Source organism: Myotis lucifugus, unplaced genomic scaffold (genome assembly GCF_000147115.1).
Source record: "Myotis lucifugus unplaced genomic scaffold, Myoluc2.0 scaffold_38, whole genome shotgun sequence".
NCBI classification, from domain to species: domain Eukaryota; kingdom Metazoa; phylum Chordata; class Mammalia; order Chiroptera; family Vespertilionidae; genus Myotis; species Myotis lucifugus.
The window spans coordinates 3,044,955-3,065,875 of record NW_005871086.1 but is presented as its reverse complement, the minus strand read 5'-3'; the positions used below and the strand labels follow the sequence as shown (position 1 = coordinate 3,065,875).

The window sequence follows — 20,921 nt, the reverse complement described above, 5'->3', positions numbered from 1 at the left end:
CATGCAGGAAGAATGTGTTTTAATGTGTTTTGTTTTTTATAAACTCATCACTCTGGCCAGAGTATGGAGGATAGATTGATGGGGAGTGGGAAGGACCCATCATGAGGCTCTTACAGTGGTCCAGGGAGGAAATAATGAGGTGGAATGATGTAGAGGAGAGAACCCTTCAGAAATATGCTTAGTGAATAAACATGACATTTTATGACTGATTAGGCGGGGGAGGTGGGTGAGGGAACAGGTAATGCCAAGAGGGAAGACACTAGGATGACTTCCAGGCTTAAAGCAATGGTGAGGCCCTTTAACAAAAAGAGGAGAGGAAAAAAAACAGGAAGATAAAAAGGTTTAAAAGGAAAGATAATGAATTTATCTTTGAATAACATATTGAGTTCACTTTGGTGGGAAAATCCTGCAGGCAGTTGAAACAATAGGTTTGAACTTCTGGAGAGACTGTGGCTGGAGGTGTACTTACTTGGGACTACCCATATACGGGGAGGTGAGATCTCCCAGGGAGAAAGCATGGAGAGAGGGGATATACGGCCCAGGGAAGCATTCACAGGTAAAGAACACGCAACAGCAGTATCCGCAAAGAAGACTGAGAGGAGATGCGCAGAGAGGAAGCCAAGAGCGGAAAGAAACCTGGGTTAGATGTAGGGAGTCAACTAGAACACCTGATCCATAGAGATATTATGGTAGAGTTCAGTACAGTTGGCTCTTGTAATTCTGACTTCACACTTGTTCCTTTCTTTTTAGGTGGTTTTGCCACCTCACCTAGAGAAGATCCGAGACAGACTGGCTGAAAATATCCACGAGCTTTGGGGAATGAACAAAATAGAGCTTGGCTGGACTTTTGGCAAGGTACGGGTTCCAGTGGCCAGGCCGAGGTGGACGGTTGTATTGCCTTGTTACCTGGAAGGGTTCTTCAAAAACTTGAAGGAGGAAGGGAGCCTCATAAGCTAAACTCACTCCGGACTACCACCTGTCTAGCTGCCGCTGTGTTCAGCAGCAGGCTTGTTCGGTTGTTGGTTTAGTATTGTCAGGAGTGCTGGGGAGGCCAGCTCGGCACAGACAAAACCAGGAACCTACTTCTCTTTTTACTCCCAAATGCTGGTTTCCTTTATTCAGGGAATAGCGAGTGAGGTCCATTCTCAGTACCTCTTTGAGAGCCCTGTCATCTCCCTTTCCTTTAGGAAAGTTGTCCTCTCTGCATGGGTGGTAAAAAGAGGCTGATTCATTGTCTTGAATCAGAATTTGTTTTAATATGGTTTTCGGACGTATCACTTAGATTAATGGACACTCAGAGGAGGTTAAGGAACCTCTTTCACAAGAAAGCTTTTTTCACCGAGGCTGAAAATTGATTTTGTTCTGCGATTTGTAAGGTCATGTCTGAGGTAGAAGTACTAGTATAGGTGATTTCTGAAGCTTCCTGTGACCCTGAAAGTCTCAAATTATGAATGGTTCAGCTTAGTTACTGCGAGGGGTCCTGCACTCTAGCACACATGCTGGGATAGCTACCATAAAATATTCTCCTTGAATCTGACCACCTCTCTGCTGTATGCTCTTATAACACCACAAACCTCTCCTGTAGAGAACTAAGCACAATTTTAACTTTACCTTTATTTCTATTACTAGGGGCCCAGTGCACGAATTCATGCACCTGTAAAAGAACTGTGGGCTGCGAGGCTGCAGTGGGCACAGGGACAGGTCTCAGCCCATCCTCTGCGACCCTGCCTAGCCCCTCCTGCCATGGCCTCCAGTACCCTGTCTGCTGGCAGCCCTGCTCCTGCTGCCATCACTCCCACACAGTGACGGAGCTGGCCCTGCTTGCACCCACTTACGGCCAGCAATGGGTGCAAGCAGAACCAGCGCCATCAGTGGGTGTGAGTGGTGGCTGCTGCCCTAATTGCCCCTCAAGAGTATGGGGAGGTGGAGAAGCCCTCAGGGGCAATTGGGGCTGGCAGCCACTGCTCAAACCCACTGATGGCACCAAGAAATTGGGACCAGTGCCAGGTGCCAGCAGCAGGTGCAAGCAGTGGCTCCAGCGCCGGCTGCAGGTGTGAGCAGGGCCAGTGCCGGCAATGGATGCAAGTGGGGCCATCGCCAACAGCGGGTGCGAGCAGCAGCTGCCAGCCCCAATAGCCCCTCAGGAGCAGGTGGAGGTAGAGAAGCCCTGAGGGGTGATAGAGGCCAGCAGCTACTGCTCGCACCCACTGACGGTGCCAAGCGATCAGGGCTATCACCAGGCACCAGCAGTGGATGCAAGTGGGGCCAGCACTGGCAGCAGGTGCGAGCGCTGGGCAGGGCCACAGCGCACAGGAGCAAAGAATTTTCAGTAACCACCAGAGGCTCGCCCTGATGACAGCGACCAGTGCCCTGCCTTGGTCTGGTGCCCCCACTCACCTCCACCATCCCACTGCAGCCGACACCTGCCATGTTTCCCTCGTGCCCCCTGGTGGTCAGTGCATGTCATAGCAACCAATTGTTCAGTTGTTCCACCATTGGGTCTATTTGCATATTAGCCTTTTATTATATAGGATTATTTTATTGCATCCTGCCCCATTAGACTGTATCTACTTCATGGGGCTAGGGCTATCCCAGCTCACCATTGAACTCCTAGCATCTAGCTCATTACCTACCGCATAGTAGACACTCAACAAATATTTGTTGAATGAATGAAGTAATTAATTAACTAATTCAGTAGCCATAGGTCATATGTTGCTACTGAGCACTTGAAATGTGACTGTGAATTGAGATGTGCTGTAAGTATAACAAATGCCAGATTTTGAGGACTTACTATGAAAAATAATATACAATATCTAATAAATTATCTCATATTAATTACTTATTAAAATGGCAATATGATGGATATATTGGGTTAAATAAAATACATCATTCATATTAATTTCTCCTGTTTCTTTCTCCTTTTCTAATATGGCCACTAGAAAATCTGAAATCACAAGTGTGGTACCTTTGTTGCTGACCTTGTATTTCTATTGGACAGCACTGGTCCAGCTTCTGTAGTCCTTCATGATCTGAAGCATGCTGCCATTCAGTAGCATTGCGGTTCCATGAATTCGGCCAAGCAGGAGGGGTGATAGAGGCCCGAAGCCACTAGCTAGAAACAAATGCACAGAGCACAAGCCACTGGCAGCTTGAGGACTGTATCATTTACTAGAGAGAAGATCATCTATTTGCCTATCAGCAAATAGCTGTCTTTGTCTTGCCTGATAGAGATTACCTGGGCCATGTTTCACACTGTGTCCTTTTCTGTTTTCCAAGGCAGTGCCAGCTGTCGAACTTAAATTATATTCTTTATGTTGTCACCTAGATACGGGATGACAATAAAAGGCAACACCCCTGCCTTGTGGAGTTTTCAAAGCTGCCCGAAACTGAGAAGAATTATAACCTGCAAATGTCAACTGAAACCTTAAAGTGAGTGCTCAGTGGAATTGAATTTGGACTAAACAGTGAGTGGATGACTTGATGCCGTATAACTAAAGTTCAAAGACATGTCTTTTGCCTGGAAAACATGACCCATTCTGATAAATTAGAGGGTGATTATTCATGCCACAAAAGCATTTAGCAAAGTGAATAACACATCCACCATTGTTATTTAGCATATATATTTCTTTAGAGGCCATTTGCTATTTGCCAGAGAGAGGGAAAATGTAGAGGGGGGGGGAACAGAATCAAAGGACCAACTGCTTTTTGCAATTAGGTTAAATCAAGAAAAAAAGATAAGGTGTTTCTAAAAACCAATGACAAAACATGGTTTGATTCACTAAAATTCCACTTAAAAACCACTTTTAGCTTATCTATGATCCCACCCATGATTAAAAGCCTAATTCAGACTTTATATTTTTTAGCCCAAGTTGGTATCTCCCATCTTGAATGTTTTTGGTGCTTGTTACCTGTTCTCTATGCATTCTATTTCTGTTCTCTAGTTGTCAGGGAACAGACACTGTGGTTTTGTTGGCATAACAATGCTGGGTCATTGTGCCGTGCTCGGGGCTCATATATGTGAAGTTGTCCATCACCCCGAGGCTGCCTGAGGGTGCAGCTCTGGTACCTCACAGTGTCTAGTGCAGCTCAAGGCCCTGCCCGGGGAGTGCTCAGTCAGTACTCGCTGACTCCGGAATTGCCATTACGATCCTATCTGTTCCCTGGAATCAGAGAAGCAGGATACAATTCTAATTCAAATTTGTAAATTCAAAAATGTCTCAAAGTGGGATTAGGAACCAACTTTTTTAATTTTCTTATGCTTACTACCATCTAAATCTGGAGTTGGCAAACTATGGCCCATGGGCCAATCTGACTGGCTACCAATTTTTATAAAGTCTTATTGTAACAAAGCCAAGTTCATTGGTTTGCCTATAGTCCATGGATGCTTTCATGCTCTAGACTGGCAGAGCTGAGTAACAGAGACACATGACCCACAAAGCTGAAACATTTACTATCGCTCTTTACAGAAAAGCTCTGGGAAGCCCCTTATCTAAATGAATGACAGTTGTCTGCTTTTATCAGCTGGGATGTGGGACAGGGTTCTGGCTGTCCTTTATTTGCAGCTAAGCCTAGTCTTTCCCTCTGTTTCATCACAGAACCCTCCTGGCCTTAGGGTGTCACATCGCTCATGTTAACCCAGCTGCTGAAGAAGATCTCAAGAAGGTCAAACTGTCCAAAAAGTAGGTGATTGCTTTTAATGGTCCAAGACTTCAATGCTTCAGTTTGGTTTTCAAACTGGGAGGATGGCAGGCCCATGCACGAAGACAGATAGCAGCCCCGGGTACTGCTAACACCAACTCAGGGTGGCTCCTCTGGTTCCTCGGGCTGCACGGAAACACTTAGACAGGAGCCTGCGAAAGTACAAGTGTTTCCAGCTTTTCCCTCTTTCTGTTCCTTCTGCCCAGATCTACACTACTACTGTTAGTTTTGAGCCAAGAGATGCAGCACTCTCGGCTGGATGTGTTGCGTTTGGTCTATAAATAGCAGTTGGCACAGGACCCTGAAAATGATTGGTAGCCACAGCAAAGATCCACTGCTCTGATACTGGGCCAACCTTCTAAATCCTTTGTGAAAATGGGTGTCTCTGCCAAGATTTAATTTGGCCCCTAACTCTGCATGTGCACTACTCTTCCTCTCTCTTGCACATTCAGAGTCACATGGGCTCACACATTCAGATACGTGCTCAGGGGCACACCCACTGGCTCACTCACGTGCCCTCCCTCATATGCCAGACTTGGATGCTCACACATTCACACAGGTGTCATAATTAGTTATGGAGCCAGAGCATTGCCAGAATTAATCAAATGCTTCTCTTCCCCTTCTTCCCTGTTAAACTCCCAAGCTCCTCTCTCAGAGTCTGAGACCAGCACATCTAAGAGGCAGCAGCGGGAGGGGCAGTCTGCTGGCCCAGGCTGCTGGAGTCAGTGTCCAGCAATCAATGCATATTGACTAGCCCAGTGGTCGGCAAACTGCGGCCCCTTGAGTGTGGCTCTTCCACAAAATACCACATACAGGCGCGCACATACAGTGTGATTGAAACTTCGTGGCCACACTCAAGGGGCCAAAGAGCCGCGTGTGGCTCACGAGCCACAGTTTGCCAACCATTGGACTAGCCCATGATCGGGCATCCTGACAAGGTGGAGGAGGGGCAGTATCTTATGCCTACAATAGACCCTGAATCTCACGCTGCTTAGAGGTTCCTGAGTAGCATGAGCCTTGGTCTATAAGTCATCACCTTTAGGTTCTGGCCCTGGTCTGGGCTTTCATTGACCCTGAAGCCATGGGCACCTCTGGACTCACATTCCCAGGTAGCCATGATCATCTGCTCCTCTGAGAGTCACTCTACAGTGTCCCCCGTCCTCTGCATTCACACATGCATCTACCTGGACTCATACTGCTCTTTTTCTCATCTTCATGTCACCTTTAAAGTAAAGACATTTGAGGCTGTGACTCCTAGACCGACACCTAACCACTCACTAAGATCACTTCAAATTCAGAGATTCTCTAGTGCCATAATTTTTTTAATTCCCAAAGTAAAGGTTTAACTTTCCAAGACTGAACAATCATTCTCTACTGATTTATAAAAAACCATTGGCTCAAGGTCCTGTCCTTGCTGGTATGGTTAGAACCTTTTGTGTTTTAAAGTAGGATGGAGGAGCTTCTGGTGGTGTTACAGCATGCTAAATGTGCCCATTATTTGTAGGGCAATAAGTGTTTTGTTACAAATAAGGATGGATTTGCACTAATCATCCACTTTCTCCAACAGTCTCCTTTGAGTCTGTGACACACATTAACTAAAATGATGGTGGATGAGGGGCTTCATCTATTGACTTGAAATAGAATCGAGCTATTCATTCTGCCACAGGATAAAGGCTGTGACTGGAGCCCTGTTTTCAGAGTTTTCTTACCATGTGCTATTGATCTAAAATCTGGAATGGGGGAGTCATACAGATCTGTTCAAAATATAATTTGTTTCTGTTTACTTGTAGCTACATCATGTCTAATGGCTATAAACCAGCCCCTTTGGATTTGTCTGATGTGAAGCTATTACCTTCTCAGGAAATCTTAGTGGATAAGCTTGCAGAAAATGCACATAATGTCTGGGCAAAAGACAGAATAAAACAAGGATGGACCTATGGCATCCAACAGGTGAGAAGTGCTGGGTCAGGCCTGCTGGGAAAGTTAGGAGATGTGATCCTCCATCAGCATGCCATTGTTTTGGTGGGTGTTAGATTGGAAAATGGGCATTTCCCTTGCATTCTGGCCTCCCTGCCTCTGCTCATTCATTATTTCTAGAATCTTGGGCCTGGACAGTCTTTATAATCATCACAGTGACATTAACTCCCAGCATAATTCCAGTTTTGTAGAAGGACAACCTTACTTTCCTTTATTAGTCTGGTTCACTTGCAATCGTGTTGCCCTGTGTATGTGCCCACTGGCTGCATCTGCCATCATCCCCTCCCTGTCTTGCTGCATGCCTTGTGGAGAACTGAGCTTTCCTGCCATTCTCCAAGGCTCTCACAAATCAACATCACAGTTCAGTGGTATTTCTGGAATGGTCTCAAGTATCTACCACTGAGAGTGAAAAGGAGGGGACATGAACACAGGAGAGGGGCAAACCAGCCTTCCCAGAATCCTGTGCCCCCCTTACTTCAGTTCATCAGGCCAAGATTCCTGGGCAGCCAGGATTCTTAGCTTGAGCAGGAGGCAGCCTAAGAGCCAGGGCGCAGCAAGGAATTAGGAAGAGTTTAGAGCCAGAGTTCAGCTCCAAACCATCTGGCACACTCTCTTCTTGAAATGCTTCCTTCATCTTGGTAAATACCAGGATTAGAGTCAGGGAAGTTCAGGGATAGCTGTGTGCACTCATTTTCATTCATATCTGAGTCTCTGAACTTATACATGTGTAGAAGCAAGAAGACCACTACAGAATGAACCATGGTAAGGAGGGAATTGGAGGGTTCAAAGAGCATGTCAGGCAGCATATTTATTTATAATGACCCATCACTGCAATTATGTTCTTAGTCCTCCCTCAGGAACTGAGGCGGACTCTAATACGAATGTGTGCCTCTGCAATGAAATGGACCCACTATAGTTCTGCCACCTTTCCTGACGTCCCTCTATGAACACAGATGTCTCTCTGTTAAGAGGCTGCTGTGAGGAGGCTCTAACAGTTAAATCATAGCATGATCATTCCATGGGGGGTAGTTACATAAATCCCCATCTGCCTTGCCTTGAGAATGGAGGTTTCCAACTCTTTCATGACACTTCATTTTACTCCTAGCCTGGCATTATTACAAAAATGTTTCTTTAATGCTAGCTTTGAACATAAGTAAAATTCTTCCATTTATATTCATTTAAGTCTGAAGAGAAGTAGTAAATATGTGCATTGCTAAATATCCCGGCACCGGGAGAAGAGCTAGTAGACTCAAGGAAGAAGGGACTATTTCTGGGAATGTGTGAGTGGGACAAGCTATTTGTAAAGACAGAATGTATTTTCTCCAAACCTTTTTTCTCTGGCCTTGCATAGGATTTGAAGAACAAACGAAATCCCCGCCTGGTGCCATACACATTACTGGATGAGCGTACCAAGAAGTCAAACAGGGACAGCCTTCGCGAAGCTGTCCGGACATTCGTTGGCTATGGCTATAACATCGAGCCATCAGACCAGGAACTAGGTAATGAGTGGATATTGCTCATTCTGGTTCCAATTTAACTTAACATGTCCTCTTCTGGGGAGATGCTACCTTTGAGTAGATCTAACTTGTACCATTAAAAATGATACTGTTGCTGAAGGGCACTAAACTAAATGGGGTATTTTAAGAAGCAGGGTAATGGGTGGGGAAACCATGTTTGGTAATAAAACATGGTCCCATTGACTGATGTGTCTATGAGGAGCATATCTATGACCCAGTCCCACAGGGAGTAAATTATCCTCCAGCATAGCTGAGCTTTTCAGGTTATTTGGTTGCAAAACCTTCATTTCTTTTATTTTCCAAACATGTTAAATATCAGCTTACTTTTGGACCAAGTAATCTCATGCCTAAATGAAATTCTCTCACTGATTAAAATCACCAGATTATAATTTATGACCATGTCATTGTCATCCCATACCCCAGGATGTGCCAGGCCACTGGAGCAGTATTACAAGTGGTTACAGGTATGGGTTTGGGGTAAGACAGACCTGGGTTCAAATCCTTGCTCTTCTTGATTTATTGGCTCTGTGACATTGAACAAGTGATTTATTAACCTCTCTGAGTCCCAGTTTTTCCTCTGTAAAATGTCCTCCTAGGGTTGTTGCTAGGAAAATCTGAGATACATTCTCTAAAGGATCTACTACAAAATAATTGCTCAGTGATTATATTATATCAGTCTTCATTGTTTTCAAATTCTTTCAGGGAATGCTACCTAATTAATAAAGTTTTGTGTTTTCTCTCTCTCCCTTCTGCACCCTCAACTCACCTTCCTTCTCATGATAGCTGACCCAGCTGTGGAGAAAGTCAGCATAGACAAGATCCGATTCTTCCGGGTAGAGCGGTCTTATGCAGTGAGATCTGGAAAGTGGTATTTTGAGTTTGAGGTGGTGACCGGAGGAGACATGCGTGTGGGCTGGGCCAGACCAGGCTGTCGGCCTGATGTTGAGCTGGGCGCTGATGACCAAGCCTTTGTGTTTGAAGGCAGCAGGGTGAGTCTGGAGAGTGTCCACACATCCTCAGCCCAAGGTTTTTCTTTCTCCAAACACTTCGCTGGAAGTTGAAAGTACTGAGTGTCTGAGTCTCTGGCTTCAAAATCAGTGGCCACCACCCCTGGTTAATTTAAACTACTATTAGATTATTACCTAGTGATTATCATTTTGCTCTTTGCTCTGGTGAAGGGGAGGACTGTACACCCAAGTTCTTCCTGTAATCACCTGCACATCTGCCCTTGTCCCTCACCCCAGTGCCTCTACTCCAGAAGAGGTTCACAGAACACTATGCAGCCAGTATCTGTGAAAGTCTTACCACTTTGCCTTAGAGGGAGGCCTGCTTATTGTCATAGCTGACTAGGTATTGGGAAAGTTGGGCCACCTTTTCTGATGAGCCTTATGTATCTCAGTTTCATTCATCTGTAAGATAGATCACTCCTCCCTGTGATTTGGCCTTGGTAGAGAGGTGAGTGCCTTGTAGAAACCTGGAACCACTACCAGTTAGGAGAAATTGCTCCTTTGGTCATTTCTCTAGCTGCTTGGGGGCTGCTTCTAGGACCTCCATTACTCTGAGCTCTGGGATCTTGTCTCCTAGGGGCAGCGTTGGCATCAAGGGAGTGGGTATTTTGGACGTACCTGGCAGCCAGGAGATGTGGTTGGATGTATGATTAACCTGGATGATGCTTCCATGATCTTCACACTGAATGGGGAGCTGCTAATCACCAACAAAGGCTCAGAACTTGCCTTCGCAGATTACGAGATTGAGAATGGTAAATCGACCACCTTTCCCTTCATTCCAACTCCATGAGTTGTAGGAAAATCCAGGGAGAGCTGGGTGAACTCGTCTACCTCCTTATTTAGAATGCACTGTCTTTTGCATATTTGAAACCCTGCTGGTGAAAACTAGCCTTTTACTATCATGATTGAAGAAATCAAGATAAATAATGAGGATAGTTGCTATGTACAGCATAAAAATAAGTGCTAAACTTCCAGGTAGATTGATTAAGAAGCTTTCCTCTAATTCCCTGGTCTGTTCCTTGGCATTTTAAATTTCCCCAGGGTTCCTGGTGTTACAGATGAAATGCTAATTGCATGTGGACTAATGTCCCTGGCAGAATAGAAAAGTCAATGAATTAAAGAATTATCCTTTTATTATGATTTAAATTGTCAGTCTGCATGTTTGTGTAATTGAACTTGATGCTTTGATGAGAACCATTGAAACACTAAAGTTCAACTTAGCTGTTCCCTTGAATGAAATACAATTTATTTTGAAAATCAAACATGCTGGGAAGCCCGAGCACAGTGGCATTTATTAATGTCCATCAATAGACCACAATCAGAGCAGTGCTTTAGATGCACAAAGGAGCAATTGGCGCTCTGATTTCCTGTCTACAGAGCTGCACTATGTACAAAAGTTGTTGGCACATAGGAGAAGGAGCACTGGACTGAGAGGCGGCTGACTCCCTCCTAACAAGCTGTGTCTTGGCTTAACTTCTCTGGGCTTCTCTCTCTTCATCTAGACCAGAGAATAAGAGGACAAACTGCCAAGTTACAACATCCTCACCAGATATAAAATCCTACGGCAATGACTTACTACCCGCTGAGTGCACACTGTTGCTGTGCCCACACCGGTGCTGTGCCACTCTCTGCTGCAGACAAGGAAGAGGCAGAGTGGCTGAGAGGGAAGAGGTTGCTCTGGGTCAGGAGACCTGAGCTCTCCCCCTGCCTCTGCTGTTCCCACCTGTGGCATCTTGGGTTGACTTGATTTAACATCTGTGCATCTCATTTCCCCCTCTAAAATGATTAGGGCTCCGTGATAGTTCTAAATGTCTAAGACTTTACAAAAAGAAATAGTAGCCCCTACTGACAAAGCTAAAAGAATATAAGACTGCATAGGCAAGAGCAGCAGAAATATATGAAACTGTATACATAATACAAATATTTCTTATTTACAGAATGCTTTTAGCTTTATAGGTCACTTTCACACTTTTACAGATACCTGTTATTGGCAACATTCATATCCAACTGTACCCTAAAAGAGCTTTAAAGAGTCTTCTGAGAGCGACCTATTTGGGGAAATGAAAAGGTTGTGAGTCAAATGTATTTTCCTAGAAAGACAGGATGGCTACAGCCAGATGGGGTCATATTTTAATGCCTTTTGAAAGGTTTAAAATCAGAGTTCTAATGAAAGAATCCTATTTTTTGGAAATGTGTGGGGAAGACATTGCCAGTAGAGAGCAAGGCCCGTGGGCTGGTTCAGAGGCAAAGGGGAGGAAATGTGTAGGTGGGTGAGGGCAATGTAGAGGAGACCTCTTCTGACACTCTCTTCTGACACTGCTCTTAGGAAACAGATATTTACCCAGCCCCCACACACACACACAGGCAGTGGAAGAAAATAAAACACTAAGAGGTTCAGTCTCCTCCCTGAGGAAAGGCGCTCCCTGGGGTAGGAGGGGCCCACAGACAGGAGACTTTTTCCTGGCTCTCCTGTGCATGAACGGGGGAGATTGACTAACTGGGAGACTTAGACTCAACATAAGGATGAGCTAAGAATCCTGTCTGTTGTGCAGGGTTAGGAGAACTTTGTAAGTCCAAAGCCTTGCTACTACAATGTGGCCCACTTGTTAGAAATGCAGACACTCAGGCCCCACCAGACCTGCTGAACCAGAAACTGCACTCAGCCAGGAGGCTCTGGTTTGTACGCACGTTAATGACCGATAAGCAGTGGTCTACAGCACTCCGAATGGCAAGTGGTGCCTGTCCGAAAGAATTTGTTTTCCAGTTGTAAAAATAAATAAGATGCTCTCTTCTGGGTACGGTGCGTGTCTACAGCTGTCCAGAATGGCCCTGCATTTGACATGGCATCCACCGGAGGCTGACCTGCAATACAGTCTCAAACAAAGTGAGGCTGTCCTGACCCCTGGTAATAGAATGGTTTACCTTTCTAATGAGATTGTCTAAGAAGGAAAACCGTGTCAGCAGGGCCGGTGGTGGACCCTTGTGTGCTAAGTGTGTCAGCGACAGGATCAAGTGTGCTTTCCATAGTGAGGAGCAATCATTGTGAATGTGAAGACACAAGCACAGAATCAGAAAACTAATTTTCTTATAAAAAAGACGCTTTTGCCCTAGCCAGTTTTGCTCAGTGGTTAGAGTGTCGGCCCATGGACTGAAGGGCCTTGGGTTCGATTCCAGTCAAGGATACATACCTCTGTTGCAGGCTCCTTCCTTGGCCCCGGTGGGGCACGTGCGGGAGGCAACTAATCAATGTGTCTCTTTTACATTGATTTTTCTCTCTCTCTGTCTCTACCCCTTCCCTCCACTCTTTCTAAAAATCAATGGGGGGGTGGGGGGAGGAGCTTTTCTTGAGTAATTAAAAACAAAATCAATAATATGAAAAAATAACAATGCAAAGCCATAGGTTATGAATGACTAATACAGAATGAGAATTCTATAGGAATGGGATTGACATTGAGCATTAAAGAATCTGAGGTGTCTACCTCTCAGGGGAAGGGTACTCCACTCAGAGGATATAACTAGAGAATGGCTGTGGACTTGGGAAACTGCAGGAAAGGGCGAGACAGTTTGGAAGATTTGCATGTGGAATTTATGGAAGACGAAACTGGAAAGATAGACAAGGTGCAGATTTTAGCCTCAAATACCAAGACTCCATCTTTTCAATCTGGACCAAGCACCCTTCGACTTCCTTCTCTAAGACATGGAGGGTGGGGCTGCTATAGGGTTTGAGCAGAGGAATACTATAAAATAGGAGGATATATTAGGATAGCTCTGCTTTTAGAGATCATCTGTTGTAATGAAAAAGATGTCTCGTAGGCTTTGTGTGTGCAGGGACATGATTTGACCTTCAGAATAACAACAAAGTCTATTACTAGGAAGCAGTTTTATAATAGAATTATACTGTATTATGTTAACACATTATACTTTAGTATCATATCACACTTTAATAACAGAGACAAGATAATTGGAAGGCTCTTTCGGTTAGCTCTGTGTTGGCTCAGGAAGGGCAGTTGAAAAGGACTGCATGCCATTCTTTGATAACAATAGCACAGCGGCCTAGAATAATCATACAGCATCTCTCTGTTTGCTGTTTAAAGTGGAAAGAGGCAGCAGTTCTCGCCTGGAGCTGCTAGGAAAAGCATTTGTTGCAGACAAAACACAATGCTTTGTGCATTGTAGCCCCCAGAAAGCAAAGTCCCCTATGTGTTTGTGTTCTGGTCGCCAGCCTCCTGGCCTTGATTTGGGCCATTATCCCAGCGGGAGTTGTGCTGTGGGAAGTTTTTAGTCCTTTGAGAGAAGGAATGGGGGCAGACATTAAAATTCATGGCTACTTTTTTCTCTGGGTTATTTATAAATCCTTATCTCTGTCCTCTTCTGGGTCGTAGATGATAATACTCTTATCTGCCTCATTAGAGTTTTTCTAATCATTGTTCCTGACCCCCTCGCTGGCCTGGACCATCACAGCTCTTACTGTTGTCACCTGAAGGCATCTGAAAGCTCAGCAGCTTCCATGGTGAAACCTTTGCTATTAGCCTTCTCTTTTATTCCGTTTAAAGGGAAGGAAGATAAAATCCTGATCATCCTGCCAGACCTCAGAATGTAACATCTAGAAGAGGCTTCTGTGCCAGTCTCCTGTCCGGCCTCTCTGCCAGGCACTCCCTGGGGGACATCCTGCTCCTGTTGCAGCTTTGGGGTCTGAGGGGCAGCCTCCTGGGCTGTTCCCGCCATCAGCCTGTCAGGGTTTAATAGCTCCCCCAACTCTGCTGGCAGCTCTTCCATAGGCAGCAGATGAAACGTACTTGCCAGAAGTGTCACTGCCACCTGCATGCAAACACGTTGGTACCAAGGGTCCCCTGCCATTCTTTCCACTGATGGGTGCCGTGCTTCAGAGAGTGGCTGTGGCAGGGCAAACACGCCTTTTGTTTCCTGTGTTTTCTGCAAGGCTTGTGACAAACAGTGCTATCCCTCAAATCCATCTTCATGAAGCTTAGTGGGAAATGAAAAGTATTGGGTAACACATGTGCTGTTGGGCTGAGATGCCAGAAACACCCCAGGAATGGTCTGGGCAGTCATCTAACCACTTCTCTCCAAGATCTGTTTTTCCATGACTGGTGGTGATTTGCTCTCATGTCTTTCATCAGATTGAAATGGGTTAAAAATGATTCGGGGTTTGGGTTTTCTAGAGAACTGGTTTCCTTCCAAGCTCCTGAGTTATAAAAAGATGACTTCCTGGCTACCCCCGTCCCTAGTCACAAAGTCAGTATGAAGCCTGTGATACAAAGTGTGTCAGAAACTGGGATCATCCCTAGGACTCAAGCGCAGGTGTTCCTGTCGTTCCCTTCCTGGAACAAGAAGTCTATGCACATCTTGGTTCAAGGTAATGCCATCTGCAAATTTTCTCCTCACACCTCTTCAAAGAGGGAAGGGTATTTCTGTCCCCCTTTAGTTGTCCATCTTGCTTTTTTTGTCTCATTTGTAGCTGTGGGTTAAGTGCTTAGAAGAGTCAGTGCTCATAGTACTGCCCCGTGGCCTTACCAAATGGAACTTCTTTATCCAGGTCAACTCCAAGGAGCCACGTGGCCAGCTGTGACAGCCCTTTTCTTCTAAGCTGTCTGCTGTCTTCAGTCCTAGGTCTTGTGGTCATGGATCTCAGGCTGCCTGCTCTATAGGCACACTGGGCAACTACATGACACGTAGGAAAATTGCTTGAAAAGTGAAGGAAGACTTAGTCGCAAATCAAGTCGCTGTAGATAAGAATTAGAAAGCAAACAGCCTAGCTTCAGTCCCCACTGCTTGCTCTGGACTGTGCTTCAGGCTGACTTGTCCATGTGCTGGCTCTGCAGCTTCCTAGGTGACAGACCTCCAGCAAGTCATTCAACCTGCTGAGCCTTAGTTTCTGCATCTGTAAAATGGGGATAATAATGAGATAAACCTCTAGAGCCCTAAACCCAGTGCTTAGAAAGTACTTGATAAATATCATCTATTGTGCTTTATTGTCATTGTTCCCCTTTTCTATCATGAAGAGTTATAAAGGTATATAAAGTGTTAATGCCTCAAATAAATAAGTTGTAGATGTGGATAGATCATTAATTGGAGCCTCTCCACCAGGTGGAGGGAGCTGATCTAATATAGCTGGTTATCAAGTATTTTGCCCTAGGAGAAAGTGCTGGTGCCTTATAAAGATTTGTCTCTGCTCTCAGTCCTTTCTAGTTTCTCTCTTTTCTGACTTAAGGTTTGAATTTAGCTTCTCTGCTGCAGCTTTAAAGAGCTGTCCCAGCTGTGCCCACTTAGCCCCCAGGAAGTACCGGCACTCTTTCCCACCCATTGCTTTCACCTCTATGATTTCTATTCCCGCACCTCTTCTCGTGCAGTGTTGCACTCTCCCCTGTAAAGAGGGCTCCTGCCCTGTAGGGACCACACTTTACTCTGTAAAGAGTGCAGCTCCCTGCCCTGGCACAGAACTGCTGTTTGCATTATGTCCCTATAATCACTCCCGCTCTTGCACACTGACTGGCAGCTGAACTATGAGTCAGAGGGTGTTGGATCTTGTCCTGTGTTGTCACTTGCCCTTCTCATGACCTTGGTCAAGTCCATTACCTCCTCAAGTCTTCAGTTTTATCCCCAGTAGAGTGCTGTTTCTTCTACTCATGGCCTAGGGATGACGAGGAGCCCAAGTTCTATAGAAAAAAGGCCCCATTCTAATATTCCTTTCTGCCCTTCTGCATGCATCTTACATTGTCACGTGACTGTGACTAGGAAGTTATTCGTCTGACCTGAGTTATTCAGAAGTCCTCATCTCTGCTTCTTCCCACTCAGGCTTTTATACCTGTTGCTCATTTATTCCACCATCCACGTTAGTAGACAAGAAAGGAAAAGAGGGATTTTCTTAAGACGTCCTATCTCTGCTCACATCAGGCTGAAACACTTTATGATCATGGCTCCAGGTGGTGGTAGTTTCCTGCCCCCATCTAAGACCAAAACACTGTCTTGGGAGTAGGGATGAACTCTCCTCTAGTCCATTTGCCATTTTCATATCCATAATCCGTGGGATCAGGGCAGTTTCTTCTCCCTCCTTCACATCTTCTCATAGCACATCGCCAGGCCTCTGTCCCAGCAGGGACAAGAATTTTGCTAATAAGCATCCTTACTGCACACTGGAGTCAGATTTCCAAAGGTCCCTTATGTATAAAAATCTCTGTCATAGAAAGGAGATGGTTTCACCTATCAGACCCCCTAGTGCAAAAATGCCAGAAGCACAGCAGTGCCTGGGAGGGTGTGTGAATGGTGCAGGTCTGATTGGCCTGTCTACCTTCCTGAGAGCCATGGCCACCACCTACTCTCAATCCTTGGTGGCCCTGAGAGGACAATCTCTATATAGACATCACCCTCGCTCTGCTAGGATTGCATTAAAGCTCGCTTTATTTAGAAATGACTTAAACAGTATTAAATAGTGTCCTAAAAAAGTTTATAGTTTCTGAAAGCAACCAACTTAGTTTGTGAGGGATTTACTTCTCACTTACTTCACTGATTTACATAGAACTCTGTGGCTTAGGTAACAGTGTATAAGCACCTGTGCTCTGAGGAGCACATTTTGGCCCCAGTCTCTACAATGGAAATGGAACTGCTCTTACTGTTGGATATAAATGCTAACAAAATTGGCTTTTAAATTTCCCCTTAAATAAACATCCCTGTCCTAGCAGGGACACCAATTTCCTTTGTGGGGCTAGAGCCCTTCCTCCCTCTGAGCACTCTTGGTCGCCTGCCTCCCAAGTCCTCCCAAACCCAGGATAATGAGTGCTTTCCCAGCTCTGCTGATTTATTGGTCCACAATTATGATTTATAAATACCCACAAAGAAGAACACCAAGCAATTTAAACTTCTGCTTTGGCCTATTTGGCAGTGTTTTTAATTGATGTGAGCTTGGAGAGAAGAGACATGTAGGAGGGAAGAGAGTTTTCCACAGCTCCTGCTCAAAAATTATGCCTTCCTGTTCAGGCGGGGACCATCTCAGTAGCTAGGAGGACGGGGGACGGGAGGGGGACTGGAAACTGTGCTTCGTAAACAGAGGCATAGTGTCAGCATTTGAAACTTCTCAGAATCGTACTCTGGGATTGGGGAAACCATCAGCGCTCTTATTTCCTGGGGAATATGCTGAGGCCTAGAAAAAGTGAGGTGTTTGCACCAAGTCCTTCTTTAGGTTTCTCATGCTGTTCTGTTTAGGGCAATATTTAAAATTTCCCAGGGCCCAACAGCAGTTTCAACTAAGACATAGATAAAGAATTTTACTTTTTCTCTTATTGGTTTTACTTTTCTGGCTTATGTTTATTTACACTTTAAGAAGAATCTTGGCTGGATGATTGTTTTTCCCCCAAATTATTTTGAACCAAATTACTTTTCCTTCCCACATACCCCACGGCAGCCATCACCTCCATGTGCCTCCTGTTGTTCCATTTACCTGCCAGGAAGAAAGACAAAGGGTGGGGTCCCATCTTTCTGGCCGGGACTCAAAGCTGTTAAGGAGGCAAAGGTCAGACTTCCTCACAGTCCTGGGATGGGACTGCGGGTTGAGGCAGGGCTCTCATTCGCCATTCTGCAGGCTTTGTGCCCATCTGCTCTCTGGGGCTGTCTCAGATCGGCCGCATGAATCTCGGGATGGACGCCAGTACCTTCAAGTTTTATACCATGTGCGGCCTCCAAGAGGGCTTTGAGCCTTTTGCTGTCAACATGAACCGAGATGTTGCAATGTGGTTCAGCAAGCGCCTCCCAACGTTTGTCAACGTGCCGAAGGATCATCCCCAGATAGAGGTAATGTTACACATCATGGGCGAACCTGGCAGGGCACATGGGCCAAGGCACTAAGCTCCTGCTAATGCCCCTGGCACAGGGCAGCTGCTTACCTAAGCCCATGCCCTGGCTGCTTACCAGCCTCCTCCTTGCTGGCCCGCAGAGCTGTCGTTGCAGACACCTTAATTGGGGCAGCTCAGTGGCATCTTACAGATGGCAACCGTCTTGCAGACATACCCTTTACAGCTCAGGCTCCAAGCCTTTGGGCCACTGTGTTTTCTCCAGGCATCCCTGGATTGCCATTGTCATAGTAATACAGTATTCAGAGACCTTAAATGTCGTTTTCCTTAAAAAGGTCAGTGCCTGTTACGATGTCCTGGACATGCTTCTCCTCTGCTCATAAACGGATTTAACTTCTCCAGAACCATTTCCAGCATTTTAAGCTGAGGCATAGTCATTGATTATGATGCTGGCATCTTGTAGGGAGGCTGAGCGGAGCCAAAGATTATAAGGAGCCTGATTTGGGTTCTGATTCTACATCTTTTTGCCTCCGTTTTGCCTGTGCCCGCCATGGTTTTTTTATGATTTGGGCGGGGGCGGGAGAGAGTACTGGTTGAAAGTCAGACAGATCAGCTCCATGGAAGCATTAGACTGAGTGGCTTGCTTCTACCTAACTGTAAGTTCCCTTAGCTCACCTTCCGATCTAAATTCAACAAGCATCAATTCTCAACCCCCCACTTTTCCCCACAGTCTTACACAGTGGAGAGGTTTCTCTCTCAGATTCCTACCTGGCCATTGCTTTAGAAAGCTGGCTCACAAACGGATGGGATTTAGAGACCCTCCATGAAGAAAAATCTACAAACGGCACAAAAAATGTTAAGTACATCCATAGACCACAGGATAAAAACTAGTCTCTAGAATGTGGGGAGAAATGCTTGGGTCCTGAGGACATTATTATTATAAGTCCCATTTTACTTTCTCTTCCTCCCCAATGCCCCCCCACACACACACACCAACACATACACATTTTTAAAATTTATTTTTGATCTTTCTTCCTCTAACCCCTTTCCCTGCGATATTCATGCCCTGGTGCTGGGAATGTCCTCGGTGTTTAGAGAAGCCTTGGTGAACCTCAGTGCTCAGGCTGTGACTGTGGCAGAGATGGGAAATGCACAGATGGGAGACAGCACCTCCAAGGGAGCTGTGATTTTCTTCATGAGCTTTGGGCTCCCCATTGTCCTCTCCCCTAGACATTCTCATGCCCACTGACAACGGGAATCTTCGGGAAGGTTTTCTTTAGCCACTTGCCCCCTAACCTGAAAGGTCAGCCTCAGTGGACACCATGGGGCATTACGCAGAGACTGCCCCCCCCCCATCTTGCACCTGTTCTCCACCCTTGACCTTGCAGAAAACCCAGTAGAGGTGTTTAAATCTCTAAGTTCTCCAGTCAGAGGAAGATCTGTTATTTTTCTATTGGGCAAGGTCCAAGTAATGATGAGAATAATGGTTTGGTCATCACTAGTCACAACTTTTATCATTCACAGAAAGTCTTGACATATGTAATGTCAGTGAGGGAAGGAGGGACAGAGTCAAGGTAAGGCTCGTGTGAGTGCATCACATAAAGGACCCATGGTGTTTCCAGGTCATGAGGATCGACAGCACCATGGACAGCCCTCCGTGCCTCAAGGTGACCCACAAGACATTTGGCACACAGAATAGCGATGCCAGCATGATCTACCTCCGCCTGAGCATGCCCGTCGAGTGCCACTCCTCCTTCACCCACAGCCCCTGCCTGGACAGTGATGCTTTCCAGAAAAGGTGAGGGCCAGGCCTCCAGCCCTCAGAGGTGCTCATCACGTCTGTTGTAAAGTTGGCTTTCTGTCTGTCTGTTTCTTACTCTACCTCAGCATGTCTAGAACTCTGTGGTTAGGATTCCCTTTGCTCTCGGTTAGGTAAAGAAATGGGGATTTGAATGTATATACCCACTTGTGCATACACATGTGTGTGTGTGTGCAATGCATAATTAGGGGAGCCAATCAAGCTAAACAGAGTCACCTCTAGTGGAAATGCCTCTGTTCTTCTCAAGCCTTCTGAGTCCCTGGCCTCCTTGCAGGCTAAATGACTATGCTTTTGGAGTAAAAGGAGAGGCTGCAGTTGTTGTTGCCTTTGTGTGAAATTAGAAGCTTCTGGAGGCAAACCCCACCTTCTTTGCGTAACTATAGTCGGTGTCCAGCCCAGAAGCCATGTGACTCATGAGTGAGTGACTTCTCCCTCCCTGATAAGGAGTATATTCCTTGCCGTCTTTATTTCTTTCAATGTCTATTTTTTTTTAATATATTTTATTGATTTTTTACAGAGAGGAAGGGAGAGAGAGAGTTAGAAACATCGATCAGCCGCCTCCTGCACATCTACTGGGGATGTGCCCGCAACCCAGGTATATGCCCTTGACCGGGATCGAACCCGGGACCCTTGAGTCCGCAAGCCGACGCTCTATCCACTGAGCCAAACCGGTTTCGGCGCAATGTCTATTTTTAATCGTTGATGTTTGTCTGCTGTTTGGAGCTGTGTTGTCCACGTTTTCTCTAGAGTTTCGCTGTCTACTTGAGAGAACAGGAGAATATATCCAGAGGTATCCCCACACACATTATTACAATCTTTTCAACACCCTCAGCCCCAATCTTTTTACAGGAGTTGGAAGTCATAGCCCTGGCTTGTGGTGGCAGGTTACAAATGAACACATCCCAAGACCAGTTGGGATCACTGGTGTATAGGAAATAGTTCCCTAAACTCACCTTCATCATTAAAGGGAGATCAATTGCCTGTCAGAATTGTGGAATTCTCTCTACAGCCGAATAACTAAAACACAGATTTTATCTTCCCTCCAGGAAACAGATGCAAGAACTACTCTCTCAAACAACAACAGTAAGTAAATGTGCTCAAA

At 45.6% G+C, this 20,921-nt stretch overlaps 1 protein-coding gene across 1 annotated transcript in view; it reads left to right on the top strand.

The window, feature by feature from the left end:
- The window catches only part of RYR3 (ryanodine receptor 3), a 366,436-nt gene that overhangs the window by 155,473 nt on the left and 190,042 nt on the right, over positions 1–20,921 (top strand). The window contains 10 exon segments of the mRNA XM_023752849.1: positions 751–855; positions 3,326–3,429; positions 4,596–4,679; positions 6,489–6,648; positions 8,027–8,174; positions 8,976–9,181; positions 9,777–9,951; positions 17,793–18,001; positions 19,623–19,798; positions 20,866–20,902. Coding sequence (XP_023608617.1) covers positions 751–855; positions 3,326–3,429; positions 4,596–4,679; positions 6,489–6,648; positions 8,027–8,174; positions 8,976–9,181; positions 9,777–9,951; positions 17,793–18,001; positions 19,623–19,798; positions 20,866–20,902 — 1,404 coding nt within the window.